The sequence below is a fragment of the Oncorhynchus mykiss genome, chromosome 1 (genome assembly GCF_057628025.1).
Source record: "Oncorhynchus mykiss isolate SJ-2025 chromosome 1, ASM5762802v1, whole genome shotgun sequence".
In the NCBI taxonomy this organism is placed as follows: domain Eukaryota; kingdom Metazoa; phylum Chordata; class Actinopteri; order Salmoniformes; family Salmonidae; genus Oncorhynchus; species Oncorhynchus mykiss.
The window spans coordinates 8,959,675-8,981,186 of NC_143022.1; the positions used below are offsets into that span (position 1 = coordinate 8,959,675).

Consider the following 21,512-nt stretch of genomic DNA (forward strand, 5'->3'; position numbering starts at 1 on the left):
TCTTGTTGTTATAATGAGGAATTTATTTAAATAATTTGGTTTTCCTTGAAGATTTGAATGTGCTGAGAAAGCCTTTCGTGATGGATCTAGACAATCTGGTGAAAAGGGAGGGTTTGCGACTCTTCTCTTCAAGTGGGAAGGACGATGCGATATCATAAATTCCCTCTGGAGAAAAGGAGCCATGAGATGTTGTCATCGTCTCTGCAACGAAAGACCATCCAGCATGCCATCAATTTACATTTTTACTCATTTATCAGACACTCTTATCCAGAGAGACTTACACGGAGCAATTAGGATGAAGTGCCTTGCTCAAGAGCACATTGACAGATTTTGCCTCGTGAACTCAGGGATTCTGAACCAGCAACCTATCGGTTACTGGCCCAACCTCTTAACCCACTAGGCTACCACCCAGCCCACAGTACAGTATGTCATAGGTAACAACTCAGAGGAGTACAATGTCTTTCCAAATGAATTAGTGGAATGGTAAAGGGATAATGTCTCAGTCTTGACTGAGCAGCAGCCTAAACAGCAGCAGGGCTTACCTGTAAAGTACACAGTAGGGGAAATGTTCTGAGGCTGGTACTCCAGAGACTCTTGAGGACAGAGGTTCTTACTAACATTCTTGGAACCCTGGTTGGTGGGAAAAGGCACATTAAAACAAACTGAAATGTTTTCGATATCTTAAAGTACAGCATATCAACTGCAAAGAACCAGTGCAATGCCATGACACAAAGAATCATATAAAAGGTCAACAGCAGTGTTATTCATGAAAGTGTACTATACCTTTGTATTGAAGGTGAGGACCTGCTCTCCAGTACTGCTGATGGTATCCCTTTCCAAATCAAACACGCCTTCTACAATGTCACTGGTGGCCACGCTGGTAGCGGACTCAAAATAACATTTAGCAGTGGCTTTGGTGATCATTTGAAGAATGACCATGCAAGTAGAAGTCTTTGGATCGTTCTGGACTGAAACATCAAAGTTTATGTTTTCATACTCATCTGACCACTGTCTCAGGAAGCACTTCACTGTCTCTTCAGCAAATATCTGGAGAAGCTGAGAGGAGAGCTCCTTGGATATGGCACATTGTTCCTTTCCCCATTTCAGCCTTGAAAGAATGGAGTCTGAAGCACTTTTGGCTGCTTCCAATGTTAAGACCTGTGGAGTGCTGTGGCTGTCCTGAAGGGCTATCACTTTATCCACCAATTCATGGCTGAAAATGTGGATGGTCCAAGTGGAAATGATTTTTCTCAATTTCCTAACAGCAGATCGGAGGTTGTCAGGATGAGAAGCACCCTGTCCATTTTCCTGTGTGTTCTCAACACTTTCCACCATAATGTCCACTACCACCCCAGCAGCTTGCCTGACTTTGTCCACAAAGGTTACAGGAAGTAAGTCCTCTGTGTGAAAGAAGTCCTCAATGATTGTGTTTCTAACAATGGGAAAGTCAATCTGAGCAGGAAACTCAGTGGGGATGGGAGTCCCGGGTAAAGCAAAGTGCCATTTCGACTGCCTTAATTTTGAAGTAGGTGTTAGAGAGATGGAGGAGCGTGAAGAAGAGGTATTTCTTGTATTTTGGCTGTCAGCACTCCTACAACGGATCGTGTCAATATCCTCCAGCATGGATCCTGAGAGCTCAGTGGTTTTAGGTAGTAATTTGTGCGGAATGTCCACACAGGCATCGTTTCCACCAGGTGTAACACTGCTCTGGTCGACCTCAAGATGGCAGAGACTTGCTCTTTGTGATGCAGGACTGCTTTGATATGTAAAGATTTGGATTGAACCAAGTGTTGTGTCTGATCTTTGAAGATCTTTTCTGAGAAACTCCGTAATCTTACTTTGCAGACTATAGTAGATGTTACGAGCAACAGACCAGATTCTTTTCTCAGAAACCTGTCCAGTGGTGAGCAGGGAGGTTCCAAATACCATGTCAGATGATTGGGTGGTCTGGGTGAGCTCCTGCTGGTCTTTCACCATGGTTTGTATAATATCAGTAGATGTGGTGGATGTAGATACAGGCTGGAGGTACTTATCTGTTGTACCTTCCTCCACAATGTTAAATGATCTAGAGAGGACCTCACTCACTCCTTTCTCAGCTTTGGTTTGGAACTCATGACTAGAACGTTTTTGGAGGCTCTTTGTTGAAAGACTGTGGGAAGATGCAATGCCTTTGGAGGCAGCCGTGCTGCAATCTAGACTTACTGGAGAGGTTCGCTCAGGAGAACCTTGGAGACGTTCAAACATGTCTTCACATGGTGTTGGGGACCTTGACAAGGAGATGTCCTTCAGCTGAGACAGAACACCACCTACCAACATGTTGACCTCAAGGGACATATCAGATATTTTCTTTCCTACTGTGGAGAAGCAAGGTGCATTTGATGTCTGATCCTCGCATGAGGTCAAGATTGTTGAAATTACCTCTTTGGTACTATTGGTCAGTAGAGCCTCGTCTGTTTCAGTCCAGAGAAGTTTTGAACTCTCGCTGACACCCCTGTGTAGAGCCACTTCAAGGTTCAAACTGTGCAAGTGAGGCACACTCTTACTAGCTTGCCTCAAGTCCTGGCTTGCCAAACCAAGGTACTCCTTAGTCCCAAGATTTCCAGAGTCCTCTGTGGGTATATGACTAGACATTCTTCTCTGCATGTCTGACCTCCGCTGGTGAATGATGAAGTCCTTTAATGTCTTCTGAATATTGTTATATAAACTAGTGGTAGCAGACCAGATCCTACTCTGTAGCTTTTGTGCATTTTCCTGGACGTCAGGTTCTCTCTCCTCTACTTCTGCAGGTTGCGCCAAGCTCTGCAGGTCTTCCACAAATGTGTCAATGATGCCAAAGGCAGCAGAATCCGCACAAATATCCTTTGACCATGTGTACTGGTTTTGAATGGAACAAGACCTGGAATAAGCAGGCTGTGCACTAGTTAAGCTACTGGAGGACTTTTTAACTAGGAACTCACTCACTGCTTGAGTGGCATTTCTCTTAAATTCCTCACTTGAGAGTTTTCTAATACAATCTAACAGACTGGTCAAAGAAGCTGTGGCCTTACTTCTGCTGTCCTCAATTTGACAGGGGAACTCACATACTATTGGTGATGAGGACCTGGAATGGGAGATATCCCCAAGCTGAGCCAGAACACCCTCTACAATTGTCTCTCTCTCAATAGAGAAGCCTGATCCTTTTTCTCCAACAGTGTTGTACAAGACCAGAAGCTCTGAGATGACTTCTTTGGTGCAAGTTGTCAGAAGGAGCTTGCTTTCTTCTGACTCAGTTTTTGCCCAAAGAAGTTTTGAGCTCTCACTTAGGCCTCTTTGTAAAGTAACTGCACCAGTGGACTCTGGCAACTGAGGCTCACTCTTACTGGGCCTATATTTCATGTTTAAGCAAGGAAGTGGAACTGTCTCCTTAAACTCAGCATTTGTGATGTTGTCATCAGATGTGACAATGCTCTTTAGGGCAAATCTCTGAAGCTTGCCGAAATAATCTTTCAAGTTGTTTTGGATGCTGTGGTAAATGTGAACAGCAGCAGACCAGGCACTCTTCTGTTGGGGACTCTCTTCAGATTCAGCCAAGGACTTCATATCTGACACGAAAGTCTTAACAACTACTGACGCTGCTGAGCCCACTGGGTGAATTGACTCTGTCTTTACAATGCCAGACAATGTTTGACCTGATACAGCACCTGTTAACTCAGACTGAATGACTGAACTAGGAAAGCTCAAACTACTGACTTTTTTGTCAAGAACTCCACTCACTGCTTGTATTGCTGATGTTTGAAACTCCCGGCTGGAGAGTTTTTGGATGCTCTTAGATGTGAGCGTGCAGGAGGAACCAGATTCACCAATATTGTAGCTGGTCTCGTATTTCCTTATCAGGGCATCAAGATCCTCAATGAAGCCAACATGCGATGCCAAAAACGTGATTTTGTCCTTCAGATCTTCCAGCAAATTCTGTTCGTTCTCGTCAACAAAAGCCACCATTGTGTCAGAGATCATGGTCATGACTTGCCCTGTTAGACTTTTGCTCTCTTGGTCAACTTTTTCAAGTTTAGCGGCCAGCTCTCTCACCATGCTCTCAGTCACCTTGGTCTGTGAGTCTCCCCTTACCGGTGTCACTACAGAGGTTTGGCTAGCGGAGGCACTCTTAACGACCACTGATAAGGCCGACTTGACATCTTTAGCCAACTCTGCCATTACAGCAGGGGTTAGCATCATAGAGCCTGCACTTCCAGATGGAGAATTGGACATGCATGCAAGTTTGGAGAGAGAACATTGCAGGCTGTCCTGCACACAGGTGACAAGGGTGTCCTCTGAGACACCTAAGAGGACTTGTAGCGTCTCAGAGTTGGTTGTTTTCTTCTGCACATCAGACAGAGAGGTTAGAGTCCTTGGGAAAAAAAACCCGCAGAAATCATCAAAGTCAAACAAATAATATGTAAGGCTGTGATGCACATTCAGTGTGTCAAATACATCTGCACCATTGAAAACAATGAGGAAAACGCTGCTGTTTCTCTGAGAAAAAACCTTAGTGTGATGTCAGCCTAACTGCTTAATTTCTAAAGCCCAATAAAATGTATTTTGTATAAGTCATTTGTATTGAAACTGGCCTGTGGATATCTATCTATCCTGGCAACATCTATCCTCTACAAAAATCCAAATTGCTATGAACTTCAAATACTGTAACTTCTAATAACTTCAAGGACAATCATAAATACAAGGCAGTTTGAAGAAATGTTAAAGGGAAATTTCTAAATGTTTCAACTTCATATTCATCATCTCCAGCACCACCCCTACATCAGCATATGTGAAAAACGGTCATTTCTATGTTTTGTAGTAAAAAAAGAAAGAGGAAGATAAGTGTTTTCTATGACATCATCAACCAATTAGTAGGAAATGCCTACTCATAATTGGTTAAAATCACACGATGCACACTGATGATGTCATTAGAATCTAGAGCTGAGCATTTAACCAACATTTTTGTTATTTTTAGGTTTTTAAACAATTAATTGACCGACGTCGGCTCAATTATTTGAATTCCATATAGTTAATTTTTTTCTTCTTCTGTGAGCTCGATGCTCAGTTTCTGTAGAGATAAATCAGATCAAGCACGAACTATGCAATGTAGTAGGGAGTTGTAGTTTCCAACAGGCCAATATTCTACATAGTTTAGCACAGAAAATATGGCAATTAATTCCCATAATCCATTGCACGCCCACTTGCTTGTCCACTCTGTGTGGAGCAGATACGGAAACCTCATTGACTGAGACGGAGAGACGAGAGAATGCATGAGAGAGATAAAAAGCAGTTGCGTTGCGAGGATTCTCTACCTGGAAATACATGATCTAAGTGATTGACAGTTGGTGTTCAGCGGTCATAAAAGTAGGTCTTATTTACTTAGAAGAACTACTAAAATAGTGATTTTGTCAGACAGGATAAGCAGCAGCTCCATAGAGATGAGTTGATGACTTGGAATGAAATAATAAAGTCATCAAATAAATATTTTATATGAGAAAGTAAATGATGGTTGATAAGTCATAAACAGTAATGGACAGTCACTACCATCATGGGACTTTTATTCATTGTTTTATTATGTGTTGTTACAGAATTCAACACACATAATCCATAGTGCATTCAATGTCTAAAAAAAGTATTGAAATCCAAAACCGTGATTATTTTTTAAATATTTGAATGGAAACCAAACCAACCTCAAAAAGCACTAATTTCTCAGCACTATTGGAAACAGTTACGACCCTCTATATTTTTTTTACTACAAAGCATGGAAATGTGTAATTTTCACATATGGTGATGCTGGAGATGAATATGAAGTTGTTAAATTTCCCTTTAAGAACATACCTCATGGCCCCCTTGGGCAGGTAGCTTCCACTGCCCAGACTGCCCTTAGTCAGGTAAATCTCCTTGAACTTAAGTTGTGATTCCTGCTCTTCTTCCTCTTCCTGCTCCATACAGTTGGAGGAAGGGTAGGGAGTCGGGATGCGAAAGCTATTGTAAGACTTTCGACTGCCTGGCCTCTTAGGTACACCAGCCTCAGTAAATCTCACGCGGGACTTGGTGTTAGTCTTATCGTCTAACAGACTGGTGAGTGACGCTGTGAGAGATCTCTGTGACAATGGAGAAGAGGCAGCATCTTGGATGCCCAGTAGTTCGTAAAGACCTGGGATGATGATCTGCATCAGCTTGTCCGATAAAAACTGGACAATCCTCAGACACAAGCCGGCAAGCTGTTGTTTTGTCAGCTGTATTCCAGAAACAGAAGAAGTGTTTTAAAATGTTGCATAGTGCGTCTTTCAAAAGCTTATGAACAAGGTTAAACATTAGGCAGAGTTTTCATGGTAATCTGATTAAATTGTCAGTAACATGATCTTACCGGGTCAAACATGCCCTCACGAATCCCCCTCCATTGCCTGAAAACAATATTGTTATAAATGTTGTCATATCAGGATGCGTGGCAGAATAGTTTTTATTTAATTATTTGCCTGATCGTGAAGTTATACTTGCTTTGTGTCAGTTGTTTTGGCAAAATTGCAATGTGACAACTTTTCTAGCACTGAACATTTTTTTCAGATTGATCAGTTTCTAATTTGATCCTATTTCCTTGAAGGTGTGATAGTACCAAAGAAAACAGAACATACTTCTCAGTTAGGTTTTGAAGGAAGTCCATAAGTGTCAGATGTTCCACATTGTTGAGCTTTCCCTCTTCTGTGGTTTCCATCACTGAGGTTGCTCTGCTCCTGGTAGAATTGCTCTGCTCCTGGTAGAAATGTAATTATATTGCAAATAATCAAACTTAATAAACAACAAATATCATACTGAAATAATTATTAACTGTTAAAGAGGGGAGGAGCATTGGCAACGTTGGGCCAATTAAACAACTGCAACACAACAGAGATGGTTGTGGTACGTCAACATTGCCAATGATAGCATCACTGAAATGAAAAGGTCAATTTACCATCTCATTGACAGCTTCAGAGGTCAGGTGGTCATCCATCACACAGACAGGCAGGTCTAGAGACTGGGACAAGGCTCTATGGTCATAACCAGGAGAGAATGGAAACATCAGAGCAGTCCCAATGGCAGAATCTAACCACTGTCTTCATGTCAAAGACTCACTCACTCATTTGCTTTGTCAAACCTACCCCTTAGAATGACTTCGATATTAAAAACCCAGGCTTTCCTAAAATGTTTACCTCAGCCAGTCTAGAACCCAGGTGTGTCTACAAAACACATGTACTCCTCCATAAGGTTCATGGCTTGCCTATTGTTTTATCCCAGTACAAGAGGGGCAACTGGATTCAGGATTAAACACAAGCAGTCTTTAAGGTATATCTTATTACAGTTTAGGCCTACCTTATTATTTTCTTCCATCTGGCAATATCATTTTAAGGAATGAAATCTGTTTTGTTGCTAGTATTATTAGTAACTGTAGGAAAATACAGCTGTAAAGTACAAGAATCAGCTACTTTCTGAAGGGAAGCCAAGCTTCACAAGGCGTCACAAACGCCTTGTGGTCACATGTTATTTTAGGGCGTGGCTCCGCATTCGTGACCGGTTCTCATATTTCTTTTTCCCCGGTATCTGTTAGTGCTGGAATTTGCGATTAATACTTTTCTCATGCCGAAACCGGATTAAATAAATACCGGTAGTTAAATGACAAAAAATATGATATTCGCAATGTCATTAAGCAACAACAACAACATAAATAGCTACTACAATTTCTAAACATAATTTTGTCATCAGTTCAGTACCATTTGTTTGATTTTGTGGACCCACGACTAGACTTTATCCATGTTAGCTAGTTGCTAGCGATGCTAGTCAGCATAGGCTGCTACGTGATAAACAGTTCGCGTTAGCGAATTAGCTACCTAGCTAGCCAGCCTAACAAGCTGTCAAATCCAATGGAAACCGATGCAACCCTGCTGCCAAATAAGGGCTAGCTCGATGACCCGTGGTAACAGTGGGGTCCCCATGAGTTTCAAGGCTTTAATAAGTGCTATCGTGCAGAAAAGGAGAATAAAATACTGGTTGATGAGCTAGCTAAGTTAGCAAGACGGGTATGACCGTTAACAGCGTGCATGCACAAATGCATGACGACACATTGTATCTCAGTGAAGCAGGCATGCAGAACGAGATCGCCCCACCAAGCCAGATAGTAGAGGGGTACAACAACGCCGGGACACAGAGGCATAGCTCATACAATTATATTTTGTTCCAGTCAATGACAATACATGTTGAAAAATAAATACCTGCGTCAAATATATGGCATCGCATGCTAGTGCAAAGATACCTTGCATGATTTTTTTTTTTTAAATCGGTGACCACTAGATGTCCTCGTATATCCACATTTAGATCAACTGTACTTGATTTTTCATCAGTACTGTGAATGACAAGCCCACTGAATCTAGTTTAATAATCTTTATACTCAGCAGGTAGAGGCCTAGGTACTTCAAATCAGTGCTTAATTTGAGCAGGATCATGCCAGAACAGGATCCGGCACCGTTCCGTTCTGGACTGTTTTGTTCCGGAACCTACTTGGCCGAATCCGGTACCTCTCGTGCCATGAAAAATAATGTTCACTTTTTGCTATGTAACAATTATAATAAAAGCGATCAAAGTTCATTCGAGTTGCCTCTTCGTCAATTATCCTGCCCCCTCATCTCTCCAGAGTTGCACTTCATCATTTGTTTCCTTATAGAATCATAGCTGCATGAAGGGTTCTGGTGGAATTTTCTAAAGTTACGGAATTACTGCTGTCTGTTCAGAAATAAATTAAATCATTCAGAATAGCCTAATACGTCATGAGAAACCCTATAATTTAGCTACAAAGGACCAATGGCCCCTTTTTAAATAGCCTAGCTGCGGATTGTAGCCCAATAACAAAGAATAGCCTACAGTCGGGAACGCGAGGCAAATCTGTCAGTGAAAAAACAGCACGCAGACAAAACAGGCCTTTTGCAATATTTCAAATACAGTCAAGGGAAAACACAGATTGAAAAGCAATGACTCTTGCTGAAAAGATAAGACTATGCTGTAGACTACCAAAATATTTGATCAAAACCCAAACATTGTTTTACAAAACAGAGAGAGGGAGAGATAGGCTTTTGACACGAGCGCATCGACAATCTCCAGCGAGTGAGCTGCGCATCATTGGGTGAGTCAGTGAAACTGGAAAGCATTTTTAGGACTAATTTCCTCCTCATATTGTAGCCTACTATATGTTTCTCCACAAACCTAGGCCTATAGGCTATTGATGGATTCAAGACAAGGTCGTTTTTATTGATCTCAGATACTAAGTTTGTCAGTGTCAAAGTAGCCTGCCATTTCGATCATTTGTGCGGATTAAAAAAAGATAATGCCAAAGTCTCCAGTCATGTAAAAGGATGTAGAATTGCACGAAATGCGGTTTTAAAAAGGCCAACACTTTCCCGGACCCTAGGCTACTAAAAATGTTCCCCATGTGTTCACCTACTGTAAATGGCTCTACTCTACTGCTCTACCCAAATGTGATGATATGCGTTCAATGCTCTATTATAATAGGTGATCTTTTTTCTCATGAGTTCTGGTACCACAGAGCCCCCCCTCTGGCACCTCCCAATTTACAAATTAAGCTCTGCTTCAAATTTTTATTTTACAAGGCAAGTCAGTTAAAAACAAATTCTTATTTTCATTAAAGGCCTAAGAACAGTGGGTTAACTGCCTGTTCAGGGGCAGAATGACAGATTTGTACCTTGTCAGTTCAGGGATTTGAACTTGCAACCTTTCGGTTACCAGTCCAACACTCTAACCACTAGGCTACTTGTCTTCATGAAGGGTTTATGTGAGCCTGTTTGCATCCCTCCCAGCTGCCCACTGCATTGAGGCTAGGTAACATAGTCGCCACAGATAAATCCATGATAACCAAAAACTTCAACAAGCATTTCTCAACGGCTGGCCATGCCTTCCTCCTGGCTTCTCCAACCTCAGCCAACAGCTCCATGGGAAAGGAAGATGATTCTAAGAAGCAATTTGTTCATTTGGCTGGTGTCAAGTAAAGTATGTGACTAGTACTTACAATAGGAGACATGGTTATGTGATGGGGTGATAGTACTTACAGTAGGAGACGTGATGGGGCGATCGTACTTACAGTAGGAGACGTGATGGGGCGATGGTACTTACAGTAGGAGACATGTGATGGGGTGATAGTACCTACAGTAGGAGATATGGTTATGTGATGGGGCGATAGTACTTACAGTAGGAGACGTGATGGGGCGATAGTACTTACAGTAGGAGACATGGTTATGTGATGGGGCGATAGTACTTACAGTAGGAGACGTGTGATGGGGCGATAGTACTTACAGTAGGAGACATGTGATGGGGCGATAGTACTTACAGTAGGAGACATGTGATAGGGCGATAGTACTTACAGTAGGAGACAGCCACGCCAGCAGTGCTTTGTCAACATTGTCCCATCACGCACTAGTGACTCCTGTGGCGGGCCAGGCGCAGTGCACGCAGCAGTGCCCGCTGACACGGTCGACACGGCTGGCTTCCAGGTTAAGCGGGCATGGTGTCATGAAGCAGTGTGGCTTGGCTGGGTTGTGTTTTGGAGGACGCACGGCTCTTGGCTCTCGCCTCTCCCAAGTCCAAATGGGAGTTGTAGCAATGGGACAAGACTGTAACTACCAATTGGATACCACTAAATTGGAGAAGAAAAAAAAAGAAGTCACCTTGGGGGTTTGTGGTATATGGCCAATATACCTCCACGTTGCGTTGTGCCTAAGAACAGCCCTTGGCCGTGGTATATTGGCCATATACCACACCTCCTTGGGCCTTATTTCTTAATTGTACACATTTGGACACTTTTACAATTATTGTATGGTAAACATTGACATCTGCCTGGGTGGAACACCCTCCATAATGGGTGTCTGTGTGGGACACCCTCCATTACGGCTCCATCAGTGCTGAGCCCTCTCACTCTGATTGTATGGGACACTCAATTACGGCTCCTTGTGCTTCCAATCTTCTTCCTCTGGCAGGATTACTTCCACGTGCAACTGTCAGACGACAAGCAGGTGAGGTACTTCCTGGAGCTGAGCTATGCTGGTGCCATCCTTCGGGACAGCTGGGTCCTGACAGACGTTGGCATCACCCCTAGCAGTGCCATCTGCTGCCTGCTGAAGGTACCAGCCGAACACCTAGCTGTTTCTACCCGATCTTGAAAATGCATATCAAAGTGAGCTGGCTATTGCTTGAAACAGCTTCATACTATCATTAGCATAAAGTGTTTCAGATATAGTGTGGTAATATATAGTATTGGTTATATAGTATGGTTAAATAGTATGGTTATATAGTATGATTATATATATTATGGTGATATAGAGTGTGGTAATATATAGTATGGTTATATAGTATGATTATATAGTATGATTATATAGTATGATTAGGTATGATTAGGTGATTTAGTTCATTCAAACAGGTGCCATTAATACAGGTAACGAGTGGAGGACAGAGGAGCCTCTTAAAGAAGAAGTTACAGGTCTGTGAGAGCCAGAAATGTTGCTTGTTTGTAGGTGACCAAATACTTATTTTCCACCATAATTTGCAAATAAATTCATTAAAAATCCTACAATGTGATTTTTCTGGATTTTTTTTCTTTCTCATTTTGTCTGTCATAGTTGAAGTGTACCTATGATGAAAATTACAGGCCTCTCTCATCTTTTTAAGTGGGAGAACTTGCACAATTGGTGGCTGACTAAATACTTTTTTGCCCCACTGTATAGTGTGGTGGTATATAGTATGGCGATATATAGTATGTTGAGGTCACCCTGCTTGAGACTTAAAGTAATATTGCCCTTGCTCAACCAAGACCATGGTTATGGTAGAGTATTTGGTTAGTAAGGACACTGCTTTATACCGAGACCATGGTTATGGTAGAGTGATTGATTAGTAAGAACACTGCTTCGTGAGTGTGAAGTGTTGTTGTACAGAGGTCCCTGGGTACATGTCCAGAGCCAGACAGGGACAGAACTCACTCTGTTCCACAAAGTTCTGTGGAAGATTTGCTAACAGAGGAGAGTGGTTATGTATCTAAGTACAAATTTAACCATCAGAATAATGTTTATTTGTGTTCCTTACTCCTTACTTACACATCCCATCATTGACATAGTCAAAGCCAGACCTTCTGTCTGTCTCTCCTTCTTGCTGGTTGACTAGAGTGGAAATCTATAGTATTGTATGGTTGACCTGGGATAGAGCTGAAATGTGGCCCGATGTAGTGTTGCCTTTGTACCAAACACCCTTACAGTCATAAACCTTTTCCCCATGTAATCGCCTCGACCTCAGTCTGGTGTTCGCTAACAGTATCTGAAGAGTCTGTATACCCAGTGGTGTATAGTACAGTAGAGCACAGCAGACTACAGTAAAGTACAGTAGAGCACAGCAGAGTACAGTAGAGTACAGTAGAGCACAGCAGAGTACAGCAGAGTACAGCAGACAGAGTACAGCAGAGTACAGTAGAGCACAGCAGAGTACAGCAGACAGAGTACAGTAGAGTACAGTAGAGCACAGCAGAGTACAGCAGACAGAGTGCAGTAGAGTACAGTAGAGCACAGCAGAGTTCAGCAGACAGAGCACAGCAGAGTACAGTAGAGTACAGCAGAGTACAGCAGAGTACAGTAGAGCACAGCAGGCCGTATAGTAGGAGAAGAAGAGGCCCTTTGGGTTCATTGAAATACATATTCATATATTTATATATTCTTGACCCAGAAAATATAAAAAACTATCGGCCTATATCGAATCTTCCATTCCTCTCAAACATTTTAGAAAAGTCTGTTGCGCATCAACTCACTGCCTTCCTGAAGACAAACAATGTATACGAAATGCTTCAGTCTGGTTTTAGACCCCATCATAGCACTGAGACGGCACTTGTGAAGGTGGTAAATGACATTTTAATGGCATCGGACCGAGGCTCTGCATCTGTCCTCGTGCTCCTAGACCTTAGTGCTGCTTTTGATACCATCGATCACCACATTCTTTTGGAGAGATTGGAAACCCAAATTGGTCTACACGGACAAGTTCTGGCCTGGTTTAGATCTTATCTGTTGGAAAGATATCAGTTTGTCTCTGTGAATGGTTTGTCCTCTGACAAATCAACTGTACATTTCGGTGTTCCTCAAGGTTCCGTTTTAGGACCACTATTGTTTTCACTATATATTTTACCTCTTGGGGATGTTATTCGAAAACATAATGTTAACTTTCACTGCTATGCAGATGACACACAGCTGTACATTTCAATTAAACATGGTGAAGCCCCAAAATTGCCCTTGCTAGAAGAATGTGTTTCAGACATAAGGAAGTGGATGGCTGCAAACTTTCTACTTTTAAACTCGGACAAAACAGAGATGCTTGTTCTAGGTCCCAAGAGACAAAGAGATCTTCTGTTGAATCTGACAATTAATCTTAATGGTTGTACAGTCGTCTCAAATAAAACTGTGAAGGACCTCGGCGTTACTCTGGACCCTGATCTCTCTTTTGAAGAACATATCAAGACCATTTCAAGGACAGCTTTTTTCCATCTACGTAACATTGCAAAAATCAGAAACTTTCTGTCCAAAAATGATGCAGAAAAATTAATCCATGCTTTTGTCACTTCTAGGTTAGACTACTGCAATGCTCTACTTTCCGGCTACCCGGATAAAGCACTAAATAAACTTCAGTTAGTGCTAAATACGGCTGCTAGAATCCTGACTAGAACCAAAAAAAAATAAAAATGTGATCATATTACTCCAGTGCTAGCCTCTCTACACTGGCTTCCTGTCAAAGCAAGGGCTGATTTCAAGGTTTTACTGCTAACCTACAAAGCATTACATGGGCTTGCTCCTACCTATCTCTCTGATTTGGTCCTGCCGTACATACCTACACGTACGCTACGGTCACAAGACGCAGGCCTCCTAATTGTCCCTAGAATTTTTAAGCAAACAGCTGGAGGCAGGGCTTTCTCCTATAGAGCTCCATTTTTATGGAACGGTCTGCCTACCCATGTCAGAGACGCAAACTCGGTCTCAACCTTTAAGTCTCTACTGAAGACTCATCTCTTCAGTGGGTCATATGATTGAGTGTAGTCTGGCCCAGGAGTGGGAGGGTGAACGGAAAGGCTCTGGAGCAACGAACCGCCCTTGCTGTCTCTGCCTGGCCGGTTCCCCTCTTTCCACTGGGATTCTCTGCCTCTAACCCTATTACAGGGGCTGAGTCACTGGCTTAACTGGGGCTCTCTCATGCCGTCCCTGGAGGGGGTGCGTCACCTGAGTGGGTTGAGTCACTGATGTGGTCATCCTGTCTGGGTTGGCGCCCCCCCCCCCCCCCCCCCTTGGGTTGTGCCGTGGCGGAGGTCTTTGTGGGCTATACTCAGCCTTGTCTCAGGATGGTAAGTTGGTGGTTGAAGATATCCCTCTAGTGGTGTGGGGGCTGTGCTTTGGCAAAGTGGGTGGGGTTATATCCTTCCTGTTTGGCCCTGTCCGGGGGTGTCCTCGGAATGGGCCACAGTGTCTCCTGACCCCTCCTGTCTCAGCCTCCAGTATTTATGCTGCAGTAGTTTATGTGTCGGGGGGCTAGGGTCAGTTTGTTATATCTGGAGTACTTCTCCTGTCCTATTCGGTGTCCTGTGTGAATCTAAGTGTGCGTTCTCTAATTCTCTCCTTCTCTCTTTCTCTCTCTCGGAGGACCTGAGCCCTAGGACCATGCCCCAGGACTACCTGACATGATGACTCCTTGCTGTCCCCAGTCCACCTGGCTGTGCTGCTGCTCCAGTTTCAACTGTTCTGCCTTATTATTATTCGACCATGCTGGTCATTTATGAACATTTGAACATCTTGGCCATGTTCTGTTATAATCTCCACCCGGCACAGCCAGAAGAGGACTGGCCATCCCACATATGCTCTCTCTAATTCTCTCTTTCTTTCTCTCTCTCGGAGGACCTGAGCCCTAGGACCATGCCCCAGGAATACCTGACATGATGACTCCTTGCTGTCCCCAGTCCACCTGACTGTGCTGCTGCTCCAGTTTCAACTATTCTGCCTTATTATTATTCGACCATGCTGGTCATTTATGAACATTTGAACATCTTGACCATGTTTTGTTATAATCTCCACCCGGCACAGCCAGAAGAGGACTGGCCACCCCACATAGCCTGGTTCCTCTCTAGGTTTCTTCCTAGGTTTTGGCCTTTCTAGGGAGTTTTTCCTAGCCACCGTGCTTCTACACCTGCATTGCTTGCTGTTTGGGGTTTTAGGCTGGGTTTCTGTACAGCACTTTGAGATATCAGCTGATGTACGAAGGGCTATATAAATACATTTGATTTGATTTGATTTGATATTCATAATATTTCAGTTAACAATTTAATCTGCACCCAGATTAGTCTTCAATTTAATCTGCACCCAGATTAGTCTTCAATTTAATCTGCACCCAGATTAGTGTTCAATGTGATAGAACAAAACTCAGTACAGCACATGAATTAGAAAATGTTGTTACAAATTTGTGCCACGAGATGGTGGTATATTATAAGTTTAAATAGCATGGACCTTTGATTTGTCTCTGGATAGAAATTGCCCTTGGGCACAGATCTAGGATCAGTTTACTCTCACCAAATCCTAACCTTTACCATTAGCAGTAAAAACACAAACCAGACCTAAGATTAGTGCAAAGGAGCCACTTCATCTTACCCCTGTAATTATATGACTCCTAACTTATATATACTGAGTGTACCAAACATTAGAAACACCTTCCTAATATTGAGTTGCACCCCACCTTTTGCCATCAGAACAGCCTCAATTTGTTGGGGCATGGACTCTACAAGGTGTTTGAAAGCGTTCCCCAGGGATGCTGGCCCATGTTGACTCCAATGCTTCCAACAGTTGTGCCAAGTTGGCTGGATGTTCTTTGGGTGGTGGACCATTCATGATACACACAGGAAACTGTTGAGTGTGAAAAACCCCAGCAGCATTGCAGGTCTTGACACAAACCGGTGCACCTGGCAACTACTACCCCGTTCAAAGGCACTTAAATATTTTGTCTTGCCCATTCACCCTCTGAATGGCACACATACACAATCTATGCCTCAATTGTCTCAAGGCTTAAAAATCCTTCTTTAACCTGTCTGCTCCCCTTCATCTACACTGAAGTGGATTTAACAAGTGACATCATTAAGGGATCATAGCTTTCACCTGGATTCACCTGGTCAGTCTTTGTCATGGAAAGAACAGGTGTTCATAATGTTTTGTTTACTCGGTGTATAAACACAACATAGGTATTTATGTAAAACAAGTGAATTTACTGTATGTCCATGGTCTTATACTTCAGCGGGAGCTGGTGGTGCGTGTGTTCAGTGCCGTGACGGGGGAGACCCTCTCAGTCTTGGGCACTGTGTTTCTCCTGAGTACGTCTGTGGCCAGGCTCATGACCCTGGTGTCCCAGCAGTGTGGGCTTCCCGTCAGCTCCTTCAGACTGAGCTCTCCCACCGGCCTGCAACTCTACGACTGCAACCGGCTGCACGACTACGCCATTGACCTGGGTATGGCCTTCCTTGTGCAGTAGATCAATGGTCCTCTGGCTCAACACCTTATGGATGTAACATAGAGACAAATGGACTGTATGGAACACATTCTTGGTTCATGGAAACCAGGAGGACAACCTGCATGTGTCTCTGTCTCCCAGGGGCTACTCTACGGTTGGACACCTGGAATGGGTGGCGGAGTTCCTCAGAGGCTGCTTCCTGGGACACAGACTGACCGTCCAACGACACCTGTCTAGGGAGAGACCTGTGATGAGGTCAGAATACACATCTACACACTGAACTGTATGATAGACTTACTATCAACAGTGATGGTACTGAACCTTTATATAGCTTACAATGATAGTACTGACCCTGTATATAGCTTACAATGATAGTACTGACCCTGTATATAGCTTACAATGATAGTACTGACCCTGTATATAGCTTACAATAATGGTACTGACCCTGTATTTAGCTTACAATGATAGTATGATAGCTTATAATGATAGTACTGACCCTGTATATAGCTTACAATAATGGTACTGACCCTGTATTTAGCTTACAATGATAGTATGATAGCTTACAATGATAGTACTGACCCTGTATATAGCTTATAATGATAGTACTGACCCAGTTTATATTCTCTTGTTTTTTTCCTTCATATGTTTGTTCTCTTACCCTGATATTTAATACTGCATTGTGGGAAAGAGCTTGCAAGTAAGCATTTTACTGTACTGTTTTATAACCCACTGTATCTTGTGAACTTGACAAAAAAAACTTGAAACGTGTTATAAATACATTGATTCTGTATTATTCCAGGTTCCAGCTCCGGGTGGCACTCTACATCGCTGCTTCTCTGGGCCACCTGGACCTGGCCGGCTGGCTGCTGGAGAGGGGGGTCCGTGTCATTGAGCCGGTGGGGGTTCACCCTTACCGTGAGTGGTGCCACCAGACGGCCCACCCCGACGTCGCCAAGTGTCCCGCTGTCGCCTCCATCGAGCGAGGCCAGCTCACCATCCTCAAACTCTGTATCGCCAGCAGCGTTCTGACCCTTGCCTGTCAGGATCCCCAGGGTCATGACCCCCTGAGGATCGCCCTTCAGTACGGCCACAGGGAGCGTGTGAGTCACCTGGCCACCAAGCTGTGCTCTGTGGTGGTCCTCCCAGGTATGGCCCTGCCCATGCGGACATACCTCCAGATAAAGGGCTGGGTGAGGCTGGAGCAGAGGAGGGCAGCATCCAGGCACTGCATGGGCCTCAACAGGGCTCCGTTCAGGACCAGGGTGGGCGACACGGTCCTGGTGGACGGCTTCACCCTCCCCAAGATGTCCTCCAAGCCCAGGAGGAGTGAGGCCAAGGCAGGTATCAGGGTGATGTCCACAGCCTCTCGACGTTTGACCTCCATCAACTGCCCATCTCATGTAACCTGCCCGCTCCGCGCCCTGGCATCCCAGGATAAACCTCTTCAACTACCGAAGCAACACCCTGTGGCCACGAGGGATGAAAGAGAGAAGAAGAGGGGATGTGGAGGGAAGGGATGTGAGGAGGATGAGAGTGGGGATCAGAACAGCAACCAATGGAGGAGCAGAGTCCCGCTCCCGCCCATTTCCAGAGACACCAATCTCAGACCTGTGTTTGCCTCACCAAACTCCGCCCAGATCCTCACCACCTCACTGGAGGCCTTTTCTCTCCACTGCGACCTCACACCCAGAGAAAACGCCATATACTGTTTGGCCTTGGCCAGGTTAGTCAAAGTTTAAATGACAGCTACGGTGAATATGAATATTTCTCTGGAGGTTTCTTATGAAAGGTGTGAATACTGTCAGAAGAAGCCTCCTATAATCAGTGGTGGTGGGGGGGGGGGACACATGTAAAAGCTGTTTACACACTTTTTATTTTATTTTGTTCAAGCATTTACCCACCTTTTGTGGAAGATGCATTGAAAGTAGAGGGAGCGTTACTTCTTTAATCCTGAACGGCAATCAGCATTTACCAGTCAATGGTTTTACCACTACATCACTGCCTATGATATACCCTTATCCTCCCTGAATAGATTTCAGTACAAACAAATCATGAGCCAACCATCATGCTTAGAAGGTACATAATCAAATCAACTCAAACTTTATTTGTCACATGCACTGAATACAACAAGTGTAGATCTTTCCGTGAAATACTTTACTTACAGGCCCTTAACAAACAGTGCAGTTCAAGAAGAGTTAAGAGAATATTTACCCAATAAACTAAAGTAACAAATAATAAAACAGTTGAACTTGTCCAGTGGCCATTTGATTAATTGTTCAGCAGTGTTATGACTTGGGGTTAGAAGCTGTTATAGGTTTACCCTAACAAGTCCTGAAACAAATCATGAGCCAACTATCATGCTTAGAAGGTATATAGTGTCAGTCTTATTGGTTCACCCTAACAAGTTGTTTCAGTATGGGGAGAGGATAGAATGTAAGGGCGCTTCATTAATGTATTGAAGCCATTACATATACAGTATTTCACAATGCTAGGACACAGATTTGGTCTCGTAACCTTGTTCTGGTTGATTGACTCTCTAACAGTGCCTTCACACAGAGACCATGGTTGCAGCAGCTGAATGTAGCGCGGACTCTGTCCAGGAGGAGTGCTCAGCACATTGGGTAGACACCAGGATCCTGGTCATTAGGCAGATTAAACATACTGAAACAAGGAGGGACAACCTGGAATTGTCCAAAAAGGAACTCTTATTTGAGTTTTTATTTTTATTTTTTACAGTGAACAAGATGAGACTTTGGAACGGATGATGCCTGAAACAATGCGGACAACTTAGAATTTCGTTCCTTTGGATGAGGCTTATAGATATAGTCAGTACTGTGTTTGATTTGTGTGCAGAAAGTTTACAACGGCAGGCAGTGGATTCTCAGTCATTCCTCTCAAGTAACAAAAAACGTATCATATTTCACTGGCTATTTGTAGTAGCCAAATGTGAATGGAATTATTATTATTCTAGAATCATTCAGTTGACTGAATGTGACTGTGGTTGTGCTGTATGTGACTATGTGGTTGTACTGAATGTGACTATGTGATTGTACTGAATGTGGTTGTGCTGTATGTGACTGTGGTTGTACTGAATGTGACTATGTGATTGTACTGAATGTGACTATGTGGTTGTACTGTATGTGATTGTACTGAATGTGACTATGTGATTGTACTGAATGTGACTATGTGGTTGTGCTGTATGTGATTGTACTGTACGTAATTGTAAGTGTTTGACATGGGTCTAATTGAGGCTCCAACCCCCTGCCTTAAAACTCTTTTATTAAGATGTGGATCATTATTGCTCATATGAGTCTGTGCTGTGTCAAAATAACAAATTCTTATTTACAATGATGGCCAAACGCGGACGACGCTGGGCCAATTATGCAGCACCCTATGGGACTCCCAATCACTTGGGAGTGGGAAGGATACCAAATCCAATATCACACACTTCTTCCTTAGTATTCTGAGAACTGTCAGATAGCTGTGAGAGCTATGAGTGGATCGTGGACCCATGCATAAATGATAACTTTACTGTAACTCAGTGGGGCAAGTAGAACATCCGGGTTAGTGTATGTGCATTATCTGGACAGTTGATTGTCTTTGTCTCAAAGCCTTTCCATTTCTGGGGTATTGAAGAAGCTTCTGATCTCAACCTTCTTGACAGGTAAGAAACACTTGGTTAGTGTATGTGTCTTATCCAATGGGTTGTCAGGTGAACGTTGAAGATGCTTCTTGGAGGTGATCTAATGATGTCATTGAATCGATGTCATTGAGTTGCTCACTGGACAACACAATTCACTGAAAATTAAATCTGTCTTTCATTTCACTTATGTTGATACTTGATTGGCTATTTGCTGTCTTTTGAAAATCCAAAAATAAATATAACTGTTTTATGAAGCACTTGTAGACATTCATTGTTTTCAAAATAATATTTTCAGCAAAACAGATACATACTTTTACAATATGACATCAAATCAAATAAAAATAAAATAAGTGATATGTAAATGATTGGCAAAAGGCTCCAACCACCCAAGTCATAGACTGTTCACTCTGCTACCACACGGCAAGCGATACGAGAGCACCAAGTCTGGGACAAAAGGCTCCTTAACAGCTTCCACCCCCAAGCCATTAGACTGCTGAACAGCTTCTACCCCCAAGTCATTAGACTGCTGAACAGCTTCTACCCCCAAGTCATTAGACTGCTGAACAGCTTCCACCCCCAAGCCATAAGACTGCTGAACAGCTTCCACCCCCAAGCCATAAGACTGCTGAACAGCTTCTACCCCCAAGCCATAAGACTGCTGAACAGCTTCTACCCCCAAGTCATTAGACTGCTGAACAGCTTCTATCCCCAAGTCATTAGACTGCTGAACAGCTTCTACCCCCAAGCCATAAGACTGCTGAACAGCTTCTACCCCCAAGCCATAAGACTGCTGAACAGCTTCTACCCCCAAGTCATAGACTGTTCACTCTGCTACCACACGGCAAGCGATACGAGAGCACCAAGTCTGGGACAAAAGGCTCCTTAACAGCTTCCACCCCCAAGCCATTAGACTGCTGAACAGCTTCTACCCCCAAGTCATTAGACTGCTGAACAGCTTCTACCCCCAAGTCATTAGACTGCTGAACAGCTTCTACCCCCAAGTCATTAGACTGCTGAACAGCTTCTACCCCCAAGCCATAAGACTGCTGAACAGCTTCTACCCCCAAGTCATAGACTGTTCACTCTGCTACCACACGGCAAGCGATACGAGAGCACCAAGTCTGGGACAAAAGGCTCCTTAACAGCTTCTACCCCCAAGTCATTAGACTGCTGAACAGCTTCTACCTCCAAGTCATTAGACTGCTGAACAGCTTCTACCCCCAAGTCATTAGACTGCTAAACAGCTTCTACCCCCAAGTCATTAGACTGCTGAACAGCTTCTACCCCCAAGCCATTAGACTGATGAACGTTA

General features: G+C 43.5%; 2 protein-coding genes across 2 annotated transcripts; one reads left to right on the forward strand and one right to left on the reverse strand.

Annotated features, from left to right (window-relative positions):
- On the reverse strand, positions 1-7,285 carry LOC110514699 (uncharacterized). Its single transcript, XM_090236756.1, has 7 exons — positions 6,965-7,285; positions 6,648-6,766; positions 6,383-6,419; positions 5,851-6,251; positions 784-4,384; positions 543-630; positions 1-201 (listed from the first exon to the last, which is right to left on the reverse strand). Exons 1-7 carry the CDS (start codon positions 7,070-7,072, stop codon positions 23-25), a joined length of 4,533 nt encoding a protein of 1,510 aa, XP_090092882.1. The 5' UTR covers positions 7,073-7,285; the 3' UTR covers positions 1-22.
- An 8,247-nt stretch (positions 7,286-15,532) lies between these two features.
- LOC149985361 (protein ANKUB1-like) lies at positions 15,533-19,586 on the forward strand. Its single transcript, XM_090182573.1, has 5 exons — positions 15,533-15,538; positions 16,345-16,574; positions 16,699-16,812; positions 17,357-18,280; positions 19,101-19,586. The coding sequence occupies exons 1-5, from the start codon at positions 15,533-15,535 to the stop codon at positions 19,180-19,182; spliced, it is 1,356 nt and encodes a 451-aa protein (XP_090038699.1). The 3' UTR covers positions 19,183-19,586.
- The last annotated feature ends 1,926 nt before the right edge of the window (positions 19,587-21,512 follow it).